Source organism: Delphinapterus leucas, chromosome 18 (genome assembly GCF_059928025.1).
Source record: "Delphinapterus leucas isolate spDelLeu-1000000601 "Yukka" chromosome 18, BTC_Dleu_Yukka2, whole genome shotgun sequence".
Classification (NCBI taxonomy): Eukaryota; Metazoa; Chordata; class Mammalia; order Artiodactyla; family Monodontidae; genus Delphinapterus; species Delphinapterus leucas.
Window position 1 is genome coordinate 71,813,516 of NC_143146.1, and position 17,754 is coordinate 71,831,269.

The 17,754-nt window shown below is 37.2% G+C and overlaps 1 protein-coding gene across 7 annotated transcripts in view; it reads right to left on the reverse strand.

The window, feature by feature from the left end:
- Positions 1–17,754, reverse strand: part of USPL1 (ubiquitin specific peptidase like 1) — a 36,783-nt gene that overhangs the window by 10,083 nt on the left and 8,946 nt on the right. For 6 of the 7 annotated variants that reach the window (XM_089899687.1, XM_089899685.1, XM_089899681.1 and 3 more), the window contains 4 exons: positions 17,514–17,642; positions 11,648–12,293; positions 7,889–8,002; positions 1,964–2,093 (listed from right to left, as the gene is read on the reverse strand). In XM_089899687.1, the coding sequence (XP_089755813.1) occupies positions 1,964–2,093; positions 7,889–8,002; positions 11,648–12,293; positions 17,514–17,642 (1,019 nt within the window). The remainder of the gene's footprint in view (positions 1–1,963; positions 2,094–7,888; positions 8,003–11,647; positions 12,294–17,513; positions 17,643–17,754) is intronic. The other variant, XM_089899686.1, reaches the window with a different exon arrangement.

Here is a 17,754-nt window from a genome sequence, read left to right on the forward strand (position 1 = left end):
TTTTACAGATGAGGAAAGTGAAATACATCAGATGATAAATGACAGACTGGAGACAGGGATTCGGGGAGTCCAACTCCAAAGGCCATGTTTTTAACTGCCTCCAGAACATATCTTCTAAATTAAGTAAGAGCTGTTCAACTGGCACTAAAAGCAGCAGCACAGAAATGAATGAGTTTGCTGGGTATTCTTCCACCAGATTAAGTGAAAACAGTTTTAGTAAAATGCCACTTCATATTAGCTTTTCCTCTGTAACTCCTTTGACTTTTAGAAGAACTTAAAAAAAAAAAAAAAAAAAAAAAAGGCAAACCCAAGTGGTTGGTGGCTTCTGTGCCTTGAGCGCTCAGAGTTTTTTCTATACAGCTCCAAAATGCGCTTATCCACCTTGTATTCAAAGCCAGCAGATCAAAATAACGACTAAGTCACCGGCCCCCTATTATGTTCATATGTTATTTCCCTAACTAAGCTGGTCTGAATTTGGCCAGAATAAAGATTACTTCTGTTGAGTTCCTGGCACACAGGATATGTTCAATGAAAAGCTGTCAAACAACTGAGATGGGGATTTTGGAAAAGCTCTCATGAAGCTGATTTTAATCATGAGACTTGTATATGTTATTTATATTATTTAAAATCCAGGTGGTGATTAGGCAGTATACCACAGTGAGCAGGAAAGTCTTAGAGAACAGAAAACCTAAGCCTGAATTTTGCCACTTACTAGCGTGTCACCTTGGGCATCAATTTAACCCCTTTAAAGCTTCAGTTTTCACACTGTCAAATGAGGAGAGAGTCAGGTAATTTATAGAAATTAATGACAGAAGACCTAGAAGCAGGTATTTGTTCTCATACTCACACAAAATTATTTAAGTCTTAGGTATGAGTGAAATGCTAACTCTTACTCTGTTCTAGTACTTTCAAGCTAACTGGTGAAAATACAAATGTTTCCTGGTTCTGTAGCTTGGATTCCCTAGAGTGTTCTCTCAGTCCCAACTCTCCTCAACTGATCCCTAAATACCTAAAAATAATCTTGATTAAGATAATGGATATCTAAAGCAATACTTCTCTCTTAGAGTTTCATTTAATAACTTTGAGAGACTCCAAATTTTCTAGTTTACTAATAGTTGACTTTCAGAAAAGAGGAAAGGCCAGCCAGCCAGAGATTTTCTCATACATGGACAAAGTGAGGGTATCATGCCTGATGAACTTTCTCTCCCTGACTCCTCTTCTAAAACCTAACTTCTCTCCTTACTTATGTGGCAGGTGTATGGAGGCAAAATAAATTTGCACCTTCTTTCTTCTCCATGCTTCCTCCCAAGTACCAATCTCAGGGTCATGTACAACAATCATGATCCCTCTAATCCTCACCTAGAGGCATCAGGGAAGTAGAAAGTACGGCTGAGACAGCTCACGTGTGGAAGGATTCTGGTGATGGCTGGTCTTTCATGGGACTAAGGAAAGGAATGGGAAAGCATAAGTTACCTCTGAGGACTGCTATCAGACTCCTGGGAGCCTAAAATCAAGTTGCCATGATGTTAAAAACAAGCAAACAAAGGCCCTAGTCCCTAATGTTGGAGTAAACAAAACACACACAGTTTTTCAAAGAATTCTAAGAGGTATTCTTACTCAGCGGGGAATCCAGAGGGGAGGGGAGTACAGGGGAACACGCTACGTTCCCATTTGTCCCCACTTCCCACTAAAGAACTTCTTAAGAAAATGCCTTCTAGTAATCTATCAAACCATTTTTTTTTTTTTTGTACTCTTCTAGTATGAAGAAGCAAGCAAATTGCAATTTCGGAGGCTCAAAATTTTCCTTTAAACCTTAATGGTGGAGAAACTTCAATATATGGTGGGGAATTTTATCAAGGGTAGAGAGAGCAGTGCTACAAGTGGAAGCAAGTTTTCTTCCAATTTTATTACTTGGAGCTATTTTCAATAGAATGAATCCATTTTAAAAAATAGAAAAACTAACCTGTTTTGATATTTGTGTCCGCAGTGTGAACATTCAAAATTCCAAGAAAAAGAATATGTGAAGAGCTTCTCAACGTGGGGTTCTGTTTTTAAGAGCAGGGGAAATGCAAACACAGGGCTTTCCATATCACCTTGAAGAAGAAAAAAAAAATTATTGCTCATAATTAACTGAAAAAAGATAAACCAAAATTACAAATTGTTGTCTTTTCTCACTACATTCACAGTGTGAATATATGTGAAATGTGAATATGTATGTATGACAGAGTAAGTTATTCACGGTTGGGCAAGGGAAGTTTTCAAAGCATTTTCTAAAAATGTCCATCATAAAGATTTAATTAACACTCAGTATCTTTCATTTGTCTTGGTGGACACTTATGAAAACTTCTTAAGACAAAAGATAGAAAAGGCTCATACTGTCTCCTCAGATCTTTTTAGGTTTTCTCAGGGAAAACATATCCTCAGAACTATAACAGCCCTAGAGTATTATAAAAACAAAGCGAAGATATGTACAGGTTTGTTTGGTACAGATACTAAAAGTAAGATGACTGGTGAAACACTGTACAATAGTAATTTCAGAGCTGGACAAAACCATTAAAAAGCCATCTCTATTCTGACTCTCTTGTTCTACATGTGGTGAGGGCAGGACAAACCAGGCTTAGAGGACCAGATTCCAATCTCCAGACACCTTACCTACTACTCTTCTTAATCTTTTAACAATTAAAATTAAACTTCAACAACTTTAAGGCTAAAGAAGATCTGAATTTTGTTGTCATTAAAACAAAAACCCAACTGTGGATTCTGTTTTCCAATTTAGAGACCAGCAAGCAAGTTAGTGGGAGGATTTATATTCTCCTCTTACATCCATCCTCCAATTGGTTTCTCTCCTTCCTATCCTCCGGGGAGCTTAGATGCTGCCTTACTGATTTGGCCTGAGAAAGAACCTGAGTTCTTCTATCCTCTCCCTCCCCTGGGACAGTCTCACTTCCGTGGTTCAGTTCTCCCCCTGGGCTGGAACTACAGTTGCCTGGAACACAGCCAGGAGGAGTCACCTTGGCATGACCAAAAGGCAGAACAGTGGGTTTTATTGCCTAAGCACACTCTATAAATATCGGTGGTCACAAAGGCTATTTTAATAGTCACCTTTGTGGTGCAGTCCCACAGCTATTTTCGTACAAAAAACATAAAATATTTTTTCTAAACAGAAATAAATACAAATCAATCTCCTAAGAATGAACAGATGCAACATCGTATGCATAAACAGTGCATAGTACAGCATGAGTTTGCAATTAGTTATCAGCCTTTAAATGCTTACTCTATTGTAACTAAATATTAAGTGGAAAAGTAAGTAATTTGTATTTCATGAGGACATAGAATCTTTAGGTCTAAAAATACATGACGTTTTCAATGAATCAAAGTATCATGAAAGAGCTCAAAACACAGTTAAATAAGTTACATGATTACAAATCATTTTAGATAATTTACATAGCTCCTAAATTGATCTTAATTATTTTTCCTTTGATTATAAGTTTTATGGGTATAAAGCATCCTATTAGAGAACATATAATGCCAATACCTAATTCTAATTTTTAGAACCTCCAGCCTAAATTAGTTAAGTGGTTTATTGATTGATTGATTGATTGATGGCTGCGTTGGGTCTTCGTTGCTGCACTCGGGCTTTCTCTAGTTGCGGTGAGCGGGGGCTACTCATCATTGCGGTGCGTGGGCCTCTCACTGTGGTGGCTTCTCTTGTTGCGAAGCACAGGCTCTAGGCTTGCGGGCTTCAGTAGTTGTTGCACGTGGGCTCAGTAGTTGTGGCTCGCGGGCTCTAGAGCACAGGCTCAGCAGTTGTGGCGCACGGCCTTAGTTGCTCTGTGACATGTGGGATCTTCCCGGACCAGGGCTCGAACCCATGTTCCCTGCATCGGCAGGCGGCTTCTTAACCACTGCACCACCAGGGAAGCCCTGGTTAAGTGGTTTCTTTGCCTCTAGTACCTTATCCCCAACTCCTACCCAACTACAGATCTTCCTCATCTTATGATAGGGTTAGGTCCCAATAAACCTTTATACTGTAAGCTGAAAATATCATTAAGTCGAAAATGCATTTAATACACCTAACCTACTGAGTATCACAGCTTAACCCAGCCTAACTTCAACGTGCTCAGAAAACTTAACATTAGAATACAGTTGGGCAAAATCATTGAATACAAAGCCTATTTTAAAATAAAGTACTGAATATCTCATATAATTTATGAGATATTTATAAATTTATAAATTTATAAATTATAAATTTATAATTTATAATTTCACTATAATGAAAGTGAAAAACAGAACGGTGGTCTGGGTCCAGCATGGTTGTAAGTGTATCAGTTGTTTAGCCCATGATTGCATGGCTGGCTGGGAGCTGCAGCCACTGCCCAGCGTCACAAGTGAGTATCACACCACTTACCACTAGCCCAGGAAAAGATCAAAATTCAAAGTGCAGTTTCTACTGAATGCATTTATCTCTTTAACATCATTGTAAACTCAAAAAATCAAAAGTCAGACCGTTGAAAGATGGGGACCTAGTACCTAGTCTGCATATTGCCCTAAAGTACCTTCGTTTATTACCAGGATGCAAACCTTTCAGTGACTCCTTGCTGTCTAGCTAGTCAAGTTTCCTCTTCTGTTAATTTCTCATTAATGTTTTCAGGCCATTTTTCTATCAGTTTTTGTCTTTTTTTTTTTTTTTTTAACTGATGTACAGGAGTTCTTTGTAAGATATCCTGGGTATTATTTCTTTGTTCTATCTTTGCCCAGAGGTTTTAAACTTTAATGTAATCACAGTCACCAATCTCTTCTTTTATGTATCTTATTTAGGAAATTCTTCCCCACTGAGCAGTAAAATATTCACCTGTATTTTCTTCCAGAGTTTTACAACTCTGCTTTTCATGTTCAGGCTTTTAAATATGCTGAAGTTTCTTTCTAATTACGGTGTGAAGTAGGGATCTAATTTTCCCCCTGTATCAGGAAACTACTGTCCCAAGCACCGTTTCCTGGATGGCCTTTTCTTTCCCCACCTACCTGCATCAGTACCTCCATCATGGTTATGAAGTAACCAAACAGGGAGGGTTCTGATCTGGACTTTCTATTCTGTTCTAGTGGTCTGTCTATCCTTACACTGGTACACTACACTCAAAGGCTAAATTACTCTTTACACTTACATAAATAAGTAGAAACCATAACAATAACAGCTTTTTCCTTTTTAAATAAAAGAAAGAAATATACACATTAGAGGGAAAGAAAACACCAAATTGAAGATAGCAGTTACCTTTGTGGGGAGGTAAGGAAGAATTGGGGAAGAGTACAAAAAGGGCTTCAGTTGTATTTGTAATGTTATATTTCTTAAACTGTGGGGAGGGAGAGCAGAGAGGACAGTTTACGGGGGAGGGAGAGCAGAGAGGACCGTTTACAATGCGTTTTTTAAAAACAATAATCAAAATGAGGAAGTGGCTGGCTGATCTTAAAAATTTAACACACATTCCAGGTCAATACAGATTCTACTTCTCTTTCTTTAGTACTTTAAAATACACGTTAATATTCAGAATGAGGACACATACGTTGTAAGACTCTAAAGTGCTCCCTGAAACAAAGATTTCATTAGTAAGATCTTAGCCTCTAATGTAGCACCTCTCACTGCTGACTGAGTAGTACAAACACAAATGAGAGGATTCTACTGTATTGGAAGAGCTGTATGCTTGCCCAATTGCTATGAGTGCACAAAATTTACAAATCCCAGACCCAAGGTAGCAATGGAGCAAGACGCCACCTTGTAAATACAATTAGCAGGGATAAGAAGGGTGATGATTCAGACTGGGGAAGAAACCACTCTTTAATTCAATTGGGAACTGGAGTAGGGAACCTGAATAAAACATCTCAGGTCACTCTAGGAGGGAAATGATACCTGCAAAATGCAACACGGGAGCCCCTCAGTCTACACTCTGGCAATCTTATGAAAAAGGCTCCTTTGAAATGAGTATCCACCCAACAGATCAGTGATTGGGGGTAAGGAAAGGGGCTGACCATAAAGGAGCCAGGGGAACATTTTCATGGTGATAGAACTGTTCTATATTTTGATTGTGGAAATGGTAACACAACTGTATACATTTGAAAAGGATTTTACTATATGTAAATCATACTTTGATAAAAAGAATATTCGTCCCATCTGAGATCCCACCTGATGATGAATTAGAATAGCCCTTTAGTCCTAGAGGAGGCAATGCCAAAGATCTGGCATATGGAAAATCAGTTTACAAGAACAGAGTAAACTTAAATATGTAGGAGTTCATGAAAAACAAAATAGTAAAACTAGGGGACAGAACTGTGGGACAAAGAAATAAGGGGATACAACCATGCAAAAAAGACACTGCTTCCAGATACACTATCTGGGTCTGATGAAAAAAATGCTACTTGTTGAGAGAAAAACTTGAAGGCATTGATATTGTACATGATTTAACAGGAGTATTATACTAATAGGAGTATCATATATTCAGCTACTACAACACAATATTAATTGAAGAGTTAATACAAGGATAAAGAGAGGGACTTCCCTGGTGGCGCACTGGTTGGGAATACGCCTACCAATGCAGGGTTCGAGACCTGGTCCGGGAAGATCCCACATGCCGCAGAGCAACTAAGCCCGTGCGCCACAACTACTGAGCTCACGAGCCACAACTACTGAAGCTCGTGCGCCTAGAGCCCGTGCTCTGCAACAAGAGAAGCCACTGCAATGAGAAGCCCATGCACCACAACTACTGAGCCCACGTGCCACAACTACTGAAGCCCGCGCACCTAGAGCCCATGCTCCGCAGCAAGTGAAGCCACACAATGAGAAGCCCGCGCAAGGCAATGAAGAGTAGCCCCCGCTCGCTGCAACTAGAGAAAGCCCACATGCAGCAACAAAGACCCAACACAGTCAAAAATAAAATAAATAAAATTTTTAAAAAATAGACTTAAAAAAAAAAGGATAAAGAGAAATATGGTAATTCCCTGGCAGTCCAGCGGTTAGGACTCAGCTCTTTCATTGCTGGGGCCCTGGGTTCTATCCCTGGTCAGGGAACTAAGATCCCACGAGCCGTGTGGCAGGAAAAAAAAAAAAAAAAAAAGATAAAGAGAAATAAAACATAAAGAGAAATAAAACAAAAGGCACCCCCTCAAAAAAAAAAAATCACTACCAGCTCCTTTTTGCAATACAAAAAAAATTTATAAAGACCTGGAGACTCTAGCGCCCCTGTTCCACTCTGCTCCCAGAGGCCAAAAGACAATTCATAGAGGACAAAGCAGGTCTCATTCTTATGCCCTTTTTAAAAGTAAGAAAACTTTCCCAAAAGGTCATCAGTATATATCTCCTCATATTCCATTGGCTAAAATTGTACCATATGTCCATTCCTAAACCAATCACTAGCAGGGGAAATAGAATTATTATGGTTGGTGTAGAACAGAGATTCTCAACCCCATCCGTCCATAAGAATCACATGGAGGCTTCTAAAAATTACTGATACTTGAACTCCATCCTGAGATTCTTATATAATGGGCTCCCAGCACTAGTTATTTACTTATAAATTTCCTAGGTGCTTTTTTAATACACAGTCAGTCAAGGCTGAAAACGCTGGAGTAGTCTACTGGGGGACAGTACTGGGAAAGCAACTGATGGTGTATCCCGTGAGTATTCAGCTGGTTCTGAGAACTGCATCCACGCTGAAGGGGTGGAACACATGCCTGCATATTTATATAGAACACCTCCATCCACGAATGATTTAACCAGTGATTAAATGATCAGATTCCAAGAATCTGATCATCCCAAGTAATAAAACAGTATTATATTTCCTTTTGATGTAAGTATGTCTTTATGGTAGATGAGTAATACAATTCAATTCCATAAATTACTTACCTAATGTGCACCTAAGCTGAGGCTGAAGCCTAATAAAAATATCATCTCTGACTTCATTCAGACAGGTCTCTATCTTTGCAAATATTTCAGAAGGAAGTTTTTTACAATCTCCATCTGATAATAAAATACAGAACATTATCAATTTCTCATCAACCTATTTCTTTCTACAGACAATTAAGACATTACCAAAATGAAAGTTTACCAGAGTCAACAAATTTTGCAGAGACAAAAACGGAAAATACAAAATTCCTTAATTCTTCTTCCTCTCTCCGTGGTATACCATATATTCCCTCAGTATGTGTTAACAGCACAATATCATTAGTACTGACTGCCTGGCTCAACATCATTCTGCCTGAGTAAACTCTCAGTGCAAGTCTTTCAGGCCTAGCTAAAGAGCCACATTTCAGATATTCTGTCCATCTCTGAAACAGCTGAAGCTCTCTTTTCATGAAATTATTACTTATGCTAGAGACAAAATCTAACCATTTAATCCTCTCTGTTTAACTTTTACTGAACTTAACTAGATCACAGGAGCAGACAAATTTATAAGGAGTCTTAATACAGTCATGATTATTTCCCAAACTAACATTTGGTATGTTTTCCTCCTCCTATGTCTTTTGAAGGGCCTTCAATGACATCATCACATTTCATACAATTCTACATTGTTTTCTTTTTTACACAAATCTGCTTCATTAAAAAATGTGCAGGCTAGTAATTATACTCTGACTGAACCATAGTTTTATTAGCCATTCCCTATTGCTGGACATTTAAGTTGTTTCTTTTTTTACTATTATAAATACTATCATGTTAAACATCTTTGGGCACACACCTGTCCATGTTTTTCATCATTTCTTTAGGGTAAAAGTCCTCAAGATGCAATTACTCTGGCAGAAAACTACCTAAGATTAATAAGAAAATTATTTTGAATAAAAACCGCCATATGCATCTGACTCTAGTTACTTTTAAGCTACAAATAGATCCTTTCACTCAAATCTCTTATGAATAAATAATTCATACAGCCTGATCACACTCTGCTTATATGTTTCACTATGAAAACATCCGGAGTCTTCTGTAATATGAAGTAAGCATTAACCAGAATTTTTATTTGACCACACTGAAGAAAAGAGAAAACTTACCCAAAGTAATGTAGCTTGAACAAATGTTAATTACAACTATATTGTAAAAACTACAATTATCTTGTAAAAAATTAATATAATATTAAAATTAAAAGTTAATATTAATTTAATATTCAAGTCAAAATTTGAATGAGGTATGTTCTTTTACAACAAACAACTGTCACCAACTTAGTACTGGGGTTTCTATAATTATACAAAACAGGAATAAAGAGAAAAGGCAGAAGCAAATATGCTTGTGAGAAACTGAATTTTAAAAATTGCAAAAAACTTCAATCTCAAAGAAACTCAAATTGAAACAAAATATTTTTTATCTAAAAAAATTACAACTTTTTAAACGTTTCTACGCAAAGGTGATTACAGTGTTCTGGGATGTTTATTTCTACATATGAAAATGGAATTATTATCTTGGTATAACCCTTCGGAAAGCCATTTAGAAAGACTCTTTTTTTTTAAAGGATCCCCAAGGGGATCCCCTTCTTTCTTTTAATATAAATTTATTTATTTTACTTATTTACTTTTGGCTGTGTTGGGTCTTTGTTGCTGCCCGTGGGCTTTCTCTAGTTGCAGCGAGTGGGGGCTACCCTTTATATAAATATTTTAACATCCCTTCTAGGGTATAATCAGCAATGGATTCAAAGGATACAGGGATATCTGCCACAGTATTTACACATAATAGCAAAAAAAAATGATAAGTAGCCTGAATGGTTAACAATGGGGAAACAATGTATAAGAGTATACTAATAAAGTAAAATGTTGCACAACCGAAGTCAAACTGCATAAAGGTTAGGATTCTCCACCTACCAGATACCAAAACCCCAAAAGCCATAATAATTAAAGAGTATGGCATTGGTACAGAGACAGAAAAATAGTCAACAATGGGGAAACAATGTATAAGATCTGTGTAAAAGATTGCATGATCAAAGTCAAGTTGAATAAAGATGAGGATAGCAAGACCTAAAATGCCCTAATAATTAGAAGTGTGGTATTGGTGCAGGGACAGATAAAGTGACCAAGAAAACAAAGCAGAGTTAAGGAACAGCTGCACACATACATAGAATGTTATATGACAAAGGGGGCATGGCAGATCAATTGAGGAAAAAGGTGGAGCTAGAAAAACTGGCTATGCAATGGAAAAAAATGAAACGTTACCACATACCAGACACAATTACCTCCAGTTGAACTAAGAATTTCAATGTAAAAAGCAAAGCTCTGTGACTTCTCAGTGAAAACAGAGGTAAATGACTTTCTGATCTTGGAGAAAGGAAACATTTCTTTTTAAAACCACAGACATTACTAGCTATAAAAGGAAAGATTAACAATTTCTGTCATCAAAAGATATCTTTAAAAAAGTAGAAACATGAGATACAAAGTGGGAGATTCAGTAACCTGTCTGAATAAATATAGCAACAAGGACATATAAAAACTCACACAAATCAATAAGAACATGACAATACAACAAACAGGGATAAGACACAAACAGGCTTCACACAGGGAACAGAGGGTCAATCTACATACAAAGAGCTGTTCAACCTCTTTAAAATCTGGGAAAAGCAAATCAAGACCACAAACCATTTTATATATCATTCAAATTGCAAAAATCACCATGTGTGAAAAAAACCAAGGGAGGAAATATGGATTAGGAAAATTTCTTCTACATTGCTAATGGGAGTAGACTGGTACAACCACTTTGGAAAACCATTAGCCATTATCTAGTAAATCTGAACTCAGAGTCTATCCTATGGTATATCCAAGAAAAACTCTTGTGCCCCAGGAGACTTGCCTAAGAATAGTCACAGCAGCAGTATTTACAATTGCAAAAAACAACCGAATGACAGATGAATAAATACACATATGTACTTACAGACTGATATACTTACGAACTGGAAATATCATATAGCAACAAAAATCAATGAAACACAAATACAAGCAGTACAACCAGCATAGATAAATCTTTATAAAAAAAAAAAGTCCCAGAAGAAATACTGTACAGTATGTCTTTTTTTATAAAGTTCAAAACATTAAATTAGGCAATATATTGCTTAGCCATATATATGTAGGAAAAGCTATTAAAAAACAAGAAATGATATAACATATTGATATAACACATGTCAGGATAATGATTAACTTTGGGGGAGGTAGATGATGGGATGTGGAGGAACACATAGGTAGATGCAAGTCACTGGAAATATTTTAATTTATCTTGGGTTCATGGGTATCCTATTTTATAGAAAATAAAAATATAGCCCTCACTGTGAAAAGAGATTTTGGGGGAGTTGTGGGATTATGGATGGTTTGTATTTACTTCTTTATTCTGCTTTACGGCAACTCAAAAACTTAAAGTTGTACTTTGATGTACTCTATGTTGACCACCATTACCCTGACAGCTAAGATACAGCCATAGCCTCTTTATTCTTTACTCTTAGTTTTTGAAAAAGACTGCCTTTTGGGCAGTCATGATAACACAACTGGTGTTCACTCAAGCTTCATGACAGACTCGGTCCCTATGCTCCTTGCTCCGAGGTTCTACGTAAAACAAAAGCTACTGATGGCATCTTTTCACGTGCTACAACGTTCAACATTAACCTCTTTAAAAATTAAAGAGAAATAAAATGTTATTACTAACCTTTAACTCCATCCAACTGACTGGTGTGCAGAAACTCATTGGCTTGATTATACCTGGTAAACAACTGACCGAACACAGACTCCTCTTTAGAGCATAGGTCAGTCACAGTGTTTTTCAGCCCTTCCAAGTGCACCAATGCTGACAGGATACAGTCTAACCAACAGAGAGCATATGCGTTTTTCCACTGGACACATGAAGTCTGGCAAAATGAGGTATGCTTGCTCTCCAACGGCATTTCCAGTTCAGATGTGCATCCTTCATTTTGAGGGGCAGTCCCTCCAGTTCCAGAAACATCAACCACAGTAGAATCTTCTTCAGCAGCCATGTCAACAATATCAGCTTCCAAAATCTCATTCTGCTCCAAGGAATCAGTTGTCCTAACTGGATTCTGTTGACCACCGTGTAGTAAACCAAGCAAGTCTGATGAGGTTTCATCACACTCTTCTTCATTATGTTTACTGTTCAAAACTTGTTCACCATCAATACCATTATGATTTTTAGTCTTTTTGGAATTTGCTAAAAGAGGTGACTCTTTATAGTTGGTTTCCACGATCTTTCTTTTTTGAGGCTTATTTGGAGTGTGACAATCTTCCAAATCAGGAGTAATTAAGTTATTAAGTGATTTAGAGCCCAAGGGATAGATGCACTAGAAAGAAAAAAATAACAAAAACTAAAAATTCAAATAAGCTCAAGCTTTAACTTCACAGATTCTACATCATGAAAAATATGTATAAAATTTTAGCATTACTTTGACCTGAGAGGGTATACAATATTATCAATCTAAATTTGAAGGAACCAGGGATAAACAGCTATTTAATCAAAAATTTCATCCCCAAAGAGTAATTTTTCCTAGTTAATCTGAACAATCAAGGGTTTAATCTGAGTTACTCTAGAGTAAGCTAGCAAGGAAAACGTACATAATTTTGCTTTAATAAAGAATCTAATGTTGAGTGAATTAAAAATTCCAACATTTTATGAGTGTATTATTCTTTTTAAGATAGGTACACTGCATAGCATTAAAAACTAGAAAAGTATTTTCAAACCAAAAAAGTTGCACAGAGTAATCTGTATTGTTTCTCAGTTTTGAAACTGAGTATTAATCTGAGAGCACATCAGCATATCAATTTTACACCCATATTGGGTCTAAGAATCAAACTGGCTGAATTTTAATAATTTCACCATGCATGAACACAATTTCAGGCAAATATCAAGAGTAAACAAATCACTAAAATAATCAATGAATTTTCCCTAAGTGTGAAAACTAGTAAAATATTTTATAAGACGAATGCAAGAAATCTACATACCGTGTGCCCTCATTTAAAATATGCTTTCTTCTACACAAGTATGGTAGATTGCTCCCTTGGTGGCCTCTAGTGAACTAAAGAACTATACCTCCAGATACTCATGCCCTTGTACCGTCAGCCCCCTGCCACACAGCCTCAGGCTTGGCCACGTGACTAGCTTTAATGGGACATTAGCAACCAGGATGCCCATGCTTCAATAAGCACTGGCTTATTGGGCTTGCCCTCTTGGAGCCCTCTTTCTGCACAATCTTTCTTAGTCCCAGCCATCACACTGTAAGGGTCCCAATTAACCTCACCGAGAGACCCTCATGGAAAAGAAGTGAGATCCTGGCTGACTACCTGAGTTGAGCTCCCAGCTGGCAGCTAGCATCCACAGCCTGCCATGTGTACATTTTAGTTGTCCCAGCCAACAGTATGTGAAGTGTAAGAACTGCCTTGTCAACCCACAGAATCATAAGTGAAGCCATTAAGTTACTTTAGTGACTAAGTTTTGAGATGGTTCACTTCACAGCAACAACTAACTGAAATGCTCTCATTTAAAGTACAGCATTTTCTATACAAGCGAACACTATATGCATAATACTGTACTTACTTCGAAATTCTTTAGTTTAATAGGACAAGTTCTTGATTTTTCTGTTACCAACTAGCTGTGCGATCACCATCAATTAACAACTTGACCCTCAACTTTATACCCTGAGATTATTTCCTTAGTCCTACCACATGTCAGAAGACAGAGAACACTTTAAAAATCAATAGCAGTAATTTTGTATTCAGAGTCATCCAAAAAAATTGAAAACAAAACCTCAAAGAGATATTTGCACACCCATATTCACTGCAGCGTTATTCACAATAGCCAAGAGGTAGAAGCAAACCAAATGTCCATGGACAAACAAATGGATAAAGAAAACGTGGTATATACATACAATAGAATATTATTCAGCCTTAAAAAGGGAAATCCTGTCATATGCGACAATATGGATAAACCTTGAGGACATTATGCTAAGTAAAATCACAAAAGACAAAAACTGTATGATTCCACTTATATGAGGTACCTAGAGTAGTCAAATTCATAGAGACAAAGTAGAATGGTAGTTGCCTGGGCTACAAAGAGAGGTTGTTATTCAACGGGTACAGAATTTCAGTTTCGCAAGATGAAAAGGTTCTAGAGATATGTTGTATAACAATGTGAATATAGCAAACACTCCTGAACTGTACACTTAAAAATGGTTAAGATGGCTTCCCTGGTGGCGCAGTGGTTGACAGTCCGCCTGCCGATGCAGGGGACACGGGTTCGTGCCCCGGTCTGGGAAGATCCCACATGCCGTGGAGCGGCTGGGCCTGTGAGCCATGGCCGCTGAGTCTGCGCATCCGGAGCCTGTGCTCCACAACAGGAGAGGCCACAACAGTGAGAGGCCCGCGTACCGCAAAAAAAAAAAAAAAAAAAGGTTAAGGTGGTAAATTTTATGTTTTTTTAACAATTAAAAAAATTTTTACTTTTTTTTTAAAGGCAAAAAATTAAAAAAAAACCTTTACCATTCTCAAGCAGAGTCAAAATCATGGTGTGCACATCCCACCAGCACCCCTACTTAATTAAAAACAACAACAACAAAAATCACTCTTAGCCAGTGGGTAATATACAAAGAGTTTGCTGACTCCTGGTGTAAACCAATGTACTTCATAAAATACACTGGGCTCTTACTGACGATGAAAACATTTTCTAAAAACTAGATCAATAACTACTCTAAAGTTCTTTTTTTACATTTGAAAGTATATACTTAAAGTCTTGGTTATTTTTTTTTCCTCATTGCTTAAAAAATAATGCTTCAAAAACTAAAAATGCAAAAAACACATCTAACCATAATAGTTAAAACCACTGTTCTGAGAACAGAGACTTCTCTATTCTGGTAGTCCTTGGTTAAAGAACTCTACTGAAATATCACGTATTGTTCAGAAGAGGGAAAAAAGTAATTTTCTTCTAGAATCAGTAAGTTTTATTTTTCTCTCTTTCCAGTGCTCACAATTCTACAACTTTATTCTGAGCTAGTTAATTAGTAAACTCTGTAGAGTCTGGTGTTACAGATGAGCTGAGCTGTCAAGTCTCCTCAAGTCAAGCCCTCCCCTTGTGCAATAGAGCCCGTCATTTGCTCCAGGGATATCCCTCCAGCAATTCTGTGACACTTTCTCCTATTTTTCCCTCTCTACTGGATATAACCAGTGTACAAACATGCTGCTATTTTTCCCGACTTAAAAACAAACAGAAGTAAAACTTTTCCCTCCAGGTACTACCTGACGTCTATATTTCTCAATTCTTCCTCTCCCATTTTCCATCACTCACTCCAATCAGGCTTTTACCACTACTACTTTACCAAAACCACTCTAATCAAGGCCTGCAAGGACCCCCATGACACTCCAGTCAATGGTGAGTTGAGTCCTCAGCCACCTTGAGTTCTCACTGGAATTGACAGTAAATCATTCCTTCCTTCATTAAATATTTTTCACTTGACATCCAGGACAATATACTTTCCTTCCTGAGATTACGCCTACCTCACTCTCCATGTCTCTCACTTCTTTGCTGGTTCCACTTCACCTCCCAAACTTTTTAATGCTGGAGTGTTCCAGGGCTCAGTTTTGCAACTCTTTATCTACACTCTTGGTAAACTCACCCAGCCTCATGGTTCAATTACTTACTGAACCATGTAAGTTCATGTAAGTTTGCTGATGACTCCCAAATGTATATATCCAATCTTAGACTCTCCACCTAACACCAGACACATAGATCCAACTGTTTACTCCATATACCCAGTTATTAGATAGATGCCTCAAGCTTGATTGCTCCTGATTTCATCTTTCCCCCAGACCTTCCTCTTCCCAAAGTCTTTCTCAGTTCAGCAACCGGCAGCTCCATTCTTCCAATTATTCAAGCCAAGTATCTGGGGATCATCCTCGATTCCTCCCTTTCCTACCATGTACCCCACTCTTTCAGCATATCCTTTTAACTATCAAAATACATATAGAATCCAACCATGCCTCATCAACCTGGCCACTACTTGTTCTTCCTGGAATACTACAACTGCCTTCCAACCATTTCCCTGCTTCAGATCTTGCCCATCACATTTTTTTCAACATGAAAACCAGATCATGTCACTCCTCTGTCAAAATCCCTACCATGGTTCTTTATTTCATAGTAAAAGCCAGCAAACGGCCTACAAGGCTTTACTGGATCCATTCTATCTTCCCTTATTCTGCTTCACTCACTCCGATCCAGCTCTGCTGGTTTCCCTGCAGTAGCACAAACATGGACAGGCAGCCTCCACTCTCTCAGGACCTTGTATCTGCTACTCTCCCCACCTGGAAGGCTCACTCCTCAGGTATCCACAGGACTTGTTCCTTTTCATCTCTTTCAGATCTTTGCTCAAATGTCACTTCCTCAATTAAGTTTCCTCCTATACTTTATTTAAAATTGCAAATTACCCACTCTCTGATACTCCAGTCCCTGTGGCTTTATTTTTCTCTACAGCACTTTTCATTACCTCACACAAAAAAGTATGCTTTCCTTTTTTATTTTCTTTCCCAATCTAGAATATAGCCTTGTTGAGAGCAAGAAATTTTTGTTTTATTCACTGTATCCTAGCATCTGGAACAGTGCCAACATGGTGACACACAAATAAATATTTATTGCATAAATGCAAAAAAATAATTTATTTCTATTTGTAAGAATACCTGAAATTTTCTTTAAGTGTTACCCAACAAAAGTATCTACCACCAACAGTATAATATAGTCTAGTATTTTCCAAAACTGGCTGATCATCAGACAGTTTATAAAAGTTATAAAACTACAGAATTCTGGACCAACTCTATTGAATAAGCATCTAGGTGAGACCCAGAAATTTTTTAAAAGCTTTCCAAGTGATTCTGATGAACTGCTAGTTTACCTGGAATAATACATATCTGACATTAGAAGACTGTATTCCAATCACTGCTCTGCTGCTTTATGAAGATGTTGTGTTCCTAAACCCTCTGCATCTGTTTTCTTATTCATAACATGGGAATACCTACCTTGCAAAGTTTTGAGAATTAAGTATGTATATGACAGTTTCATAAGTTGTCAAGTACAGTAAAATATAGAGTATTATGGAATTTAACGAGCTCCTGTGTAAAAAGTTGTGCCAGTGGGTACAAATTACTATAATTCTAAGATATTTAGAGCCTTAAGTACATAATATTTAGAGACTAATAACCTTTTCAATAAGTCCCAAAGTTAATAAACAACACATGAGAATAACAACAGCTAAAAGGAGCTCCACAAGGTTTAAAAAAAAAATCTTGAAATATACTCTCTCTTCTCACAAGTCTAATGACAATAAAAACAAACATCTTCATGTAATAACTCAGGAAATCAAGTGGCAAAATAAAATATTTAAAATTATATACCAGACAGATCTAGAGACTAACTACATATTAAAAACATACAATCTAAAAACTACAAAATGAGTACAAATTTAAACACTGAAGAGAAAAGCAAAAGGCGAAAACTTCAATACCATCTAAGATTAATACTTTACCTGCAGATCCTCACACAAAAACACAGATTCTTGAAAACTAATTCGGTAAGTCTTTAAGGCTTTTAACTTTCCCTTCGTCCTACAAGCAGGGCAATACCCATCTGACGGTACTTTAGATGAATCATAATTCTAAAAGAGAAAAAAAGTAAATTAAAATATAGACATTCCTACATTGTATAAAATTACAAAAAGTTAAATGGAAAAGTAACCAGAAAAAAAATGTACACTTTTTACCTAGAAG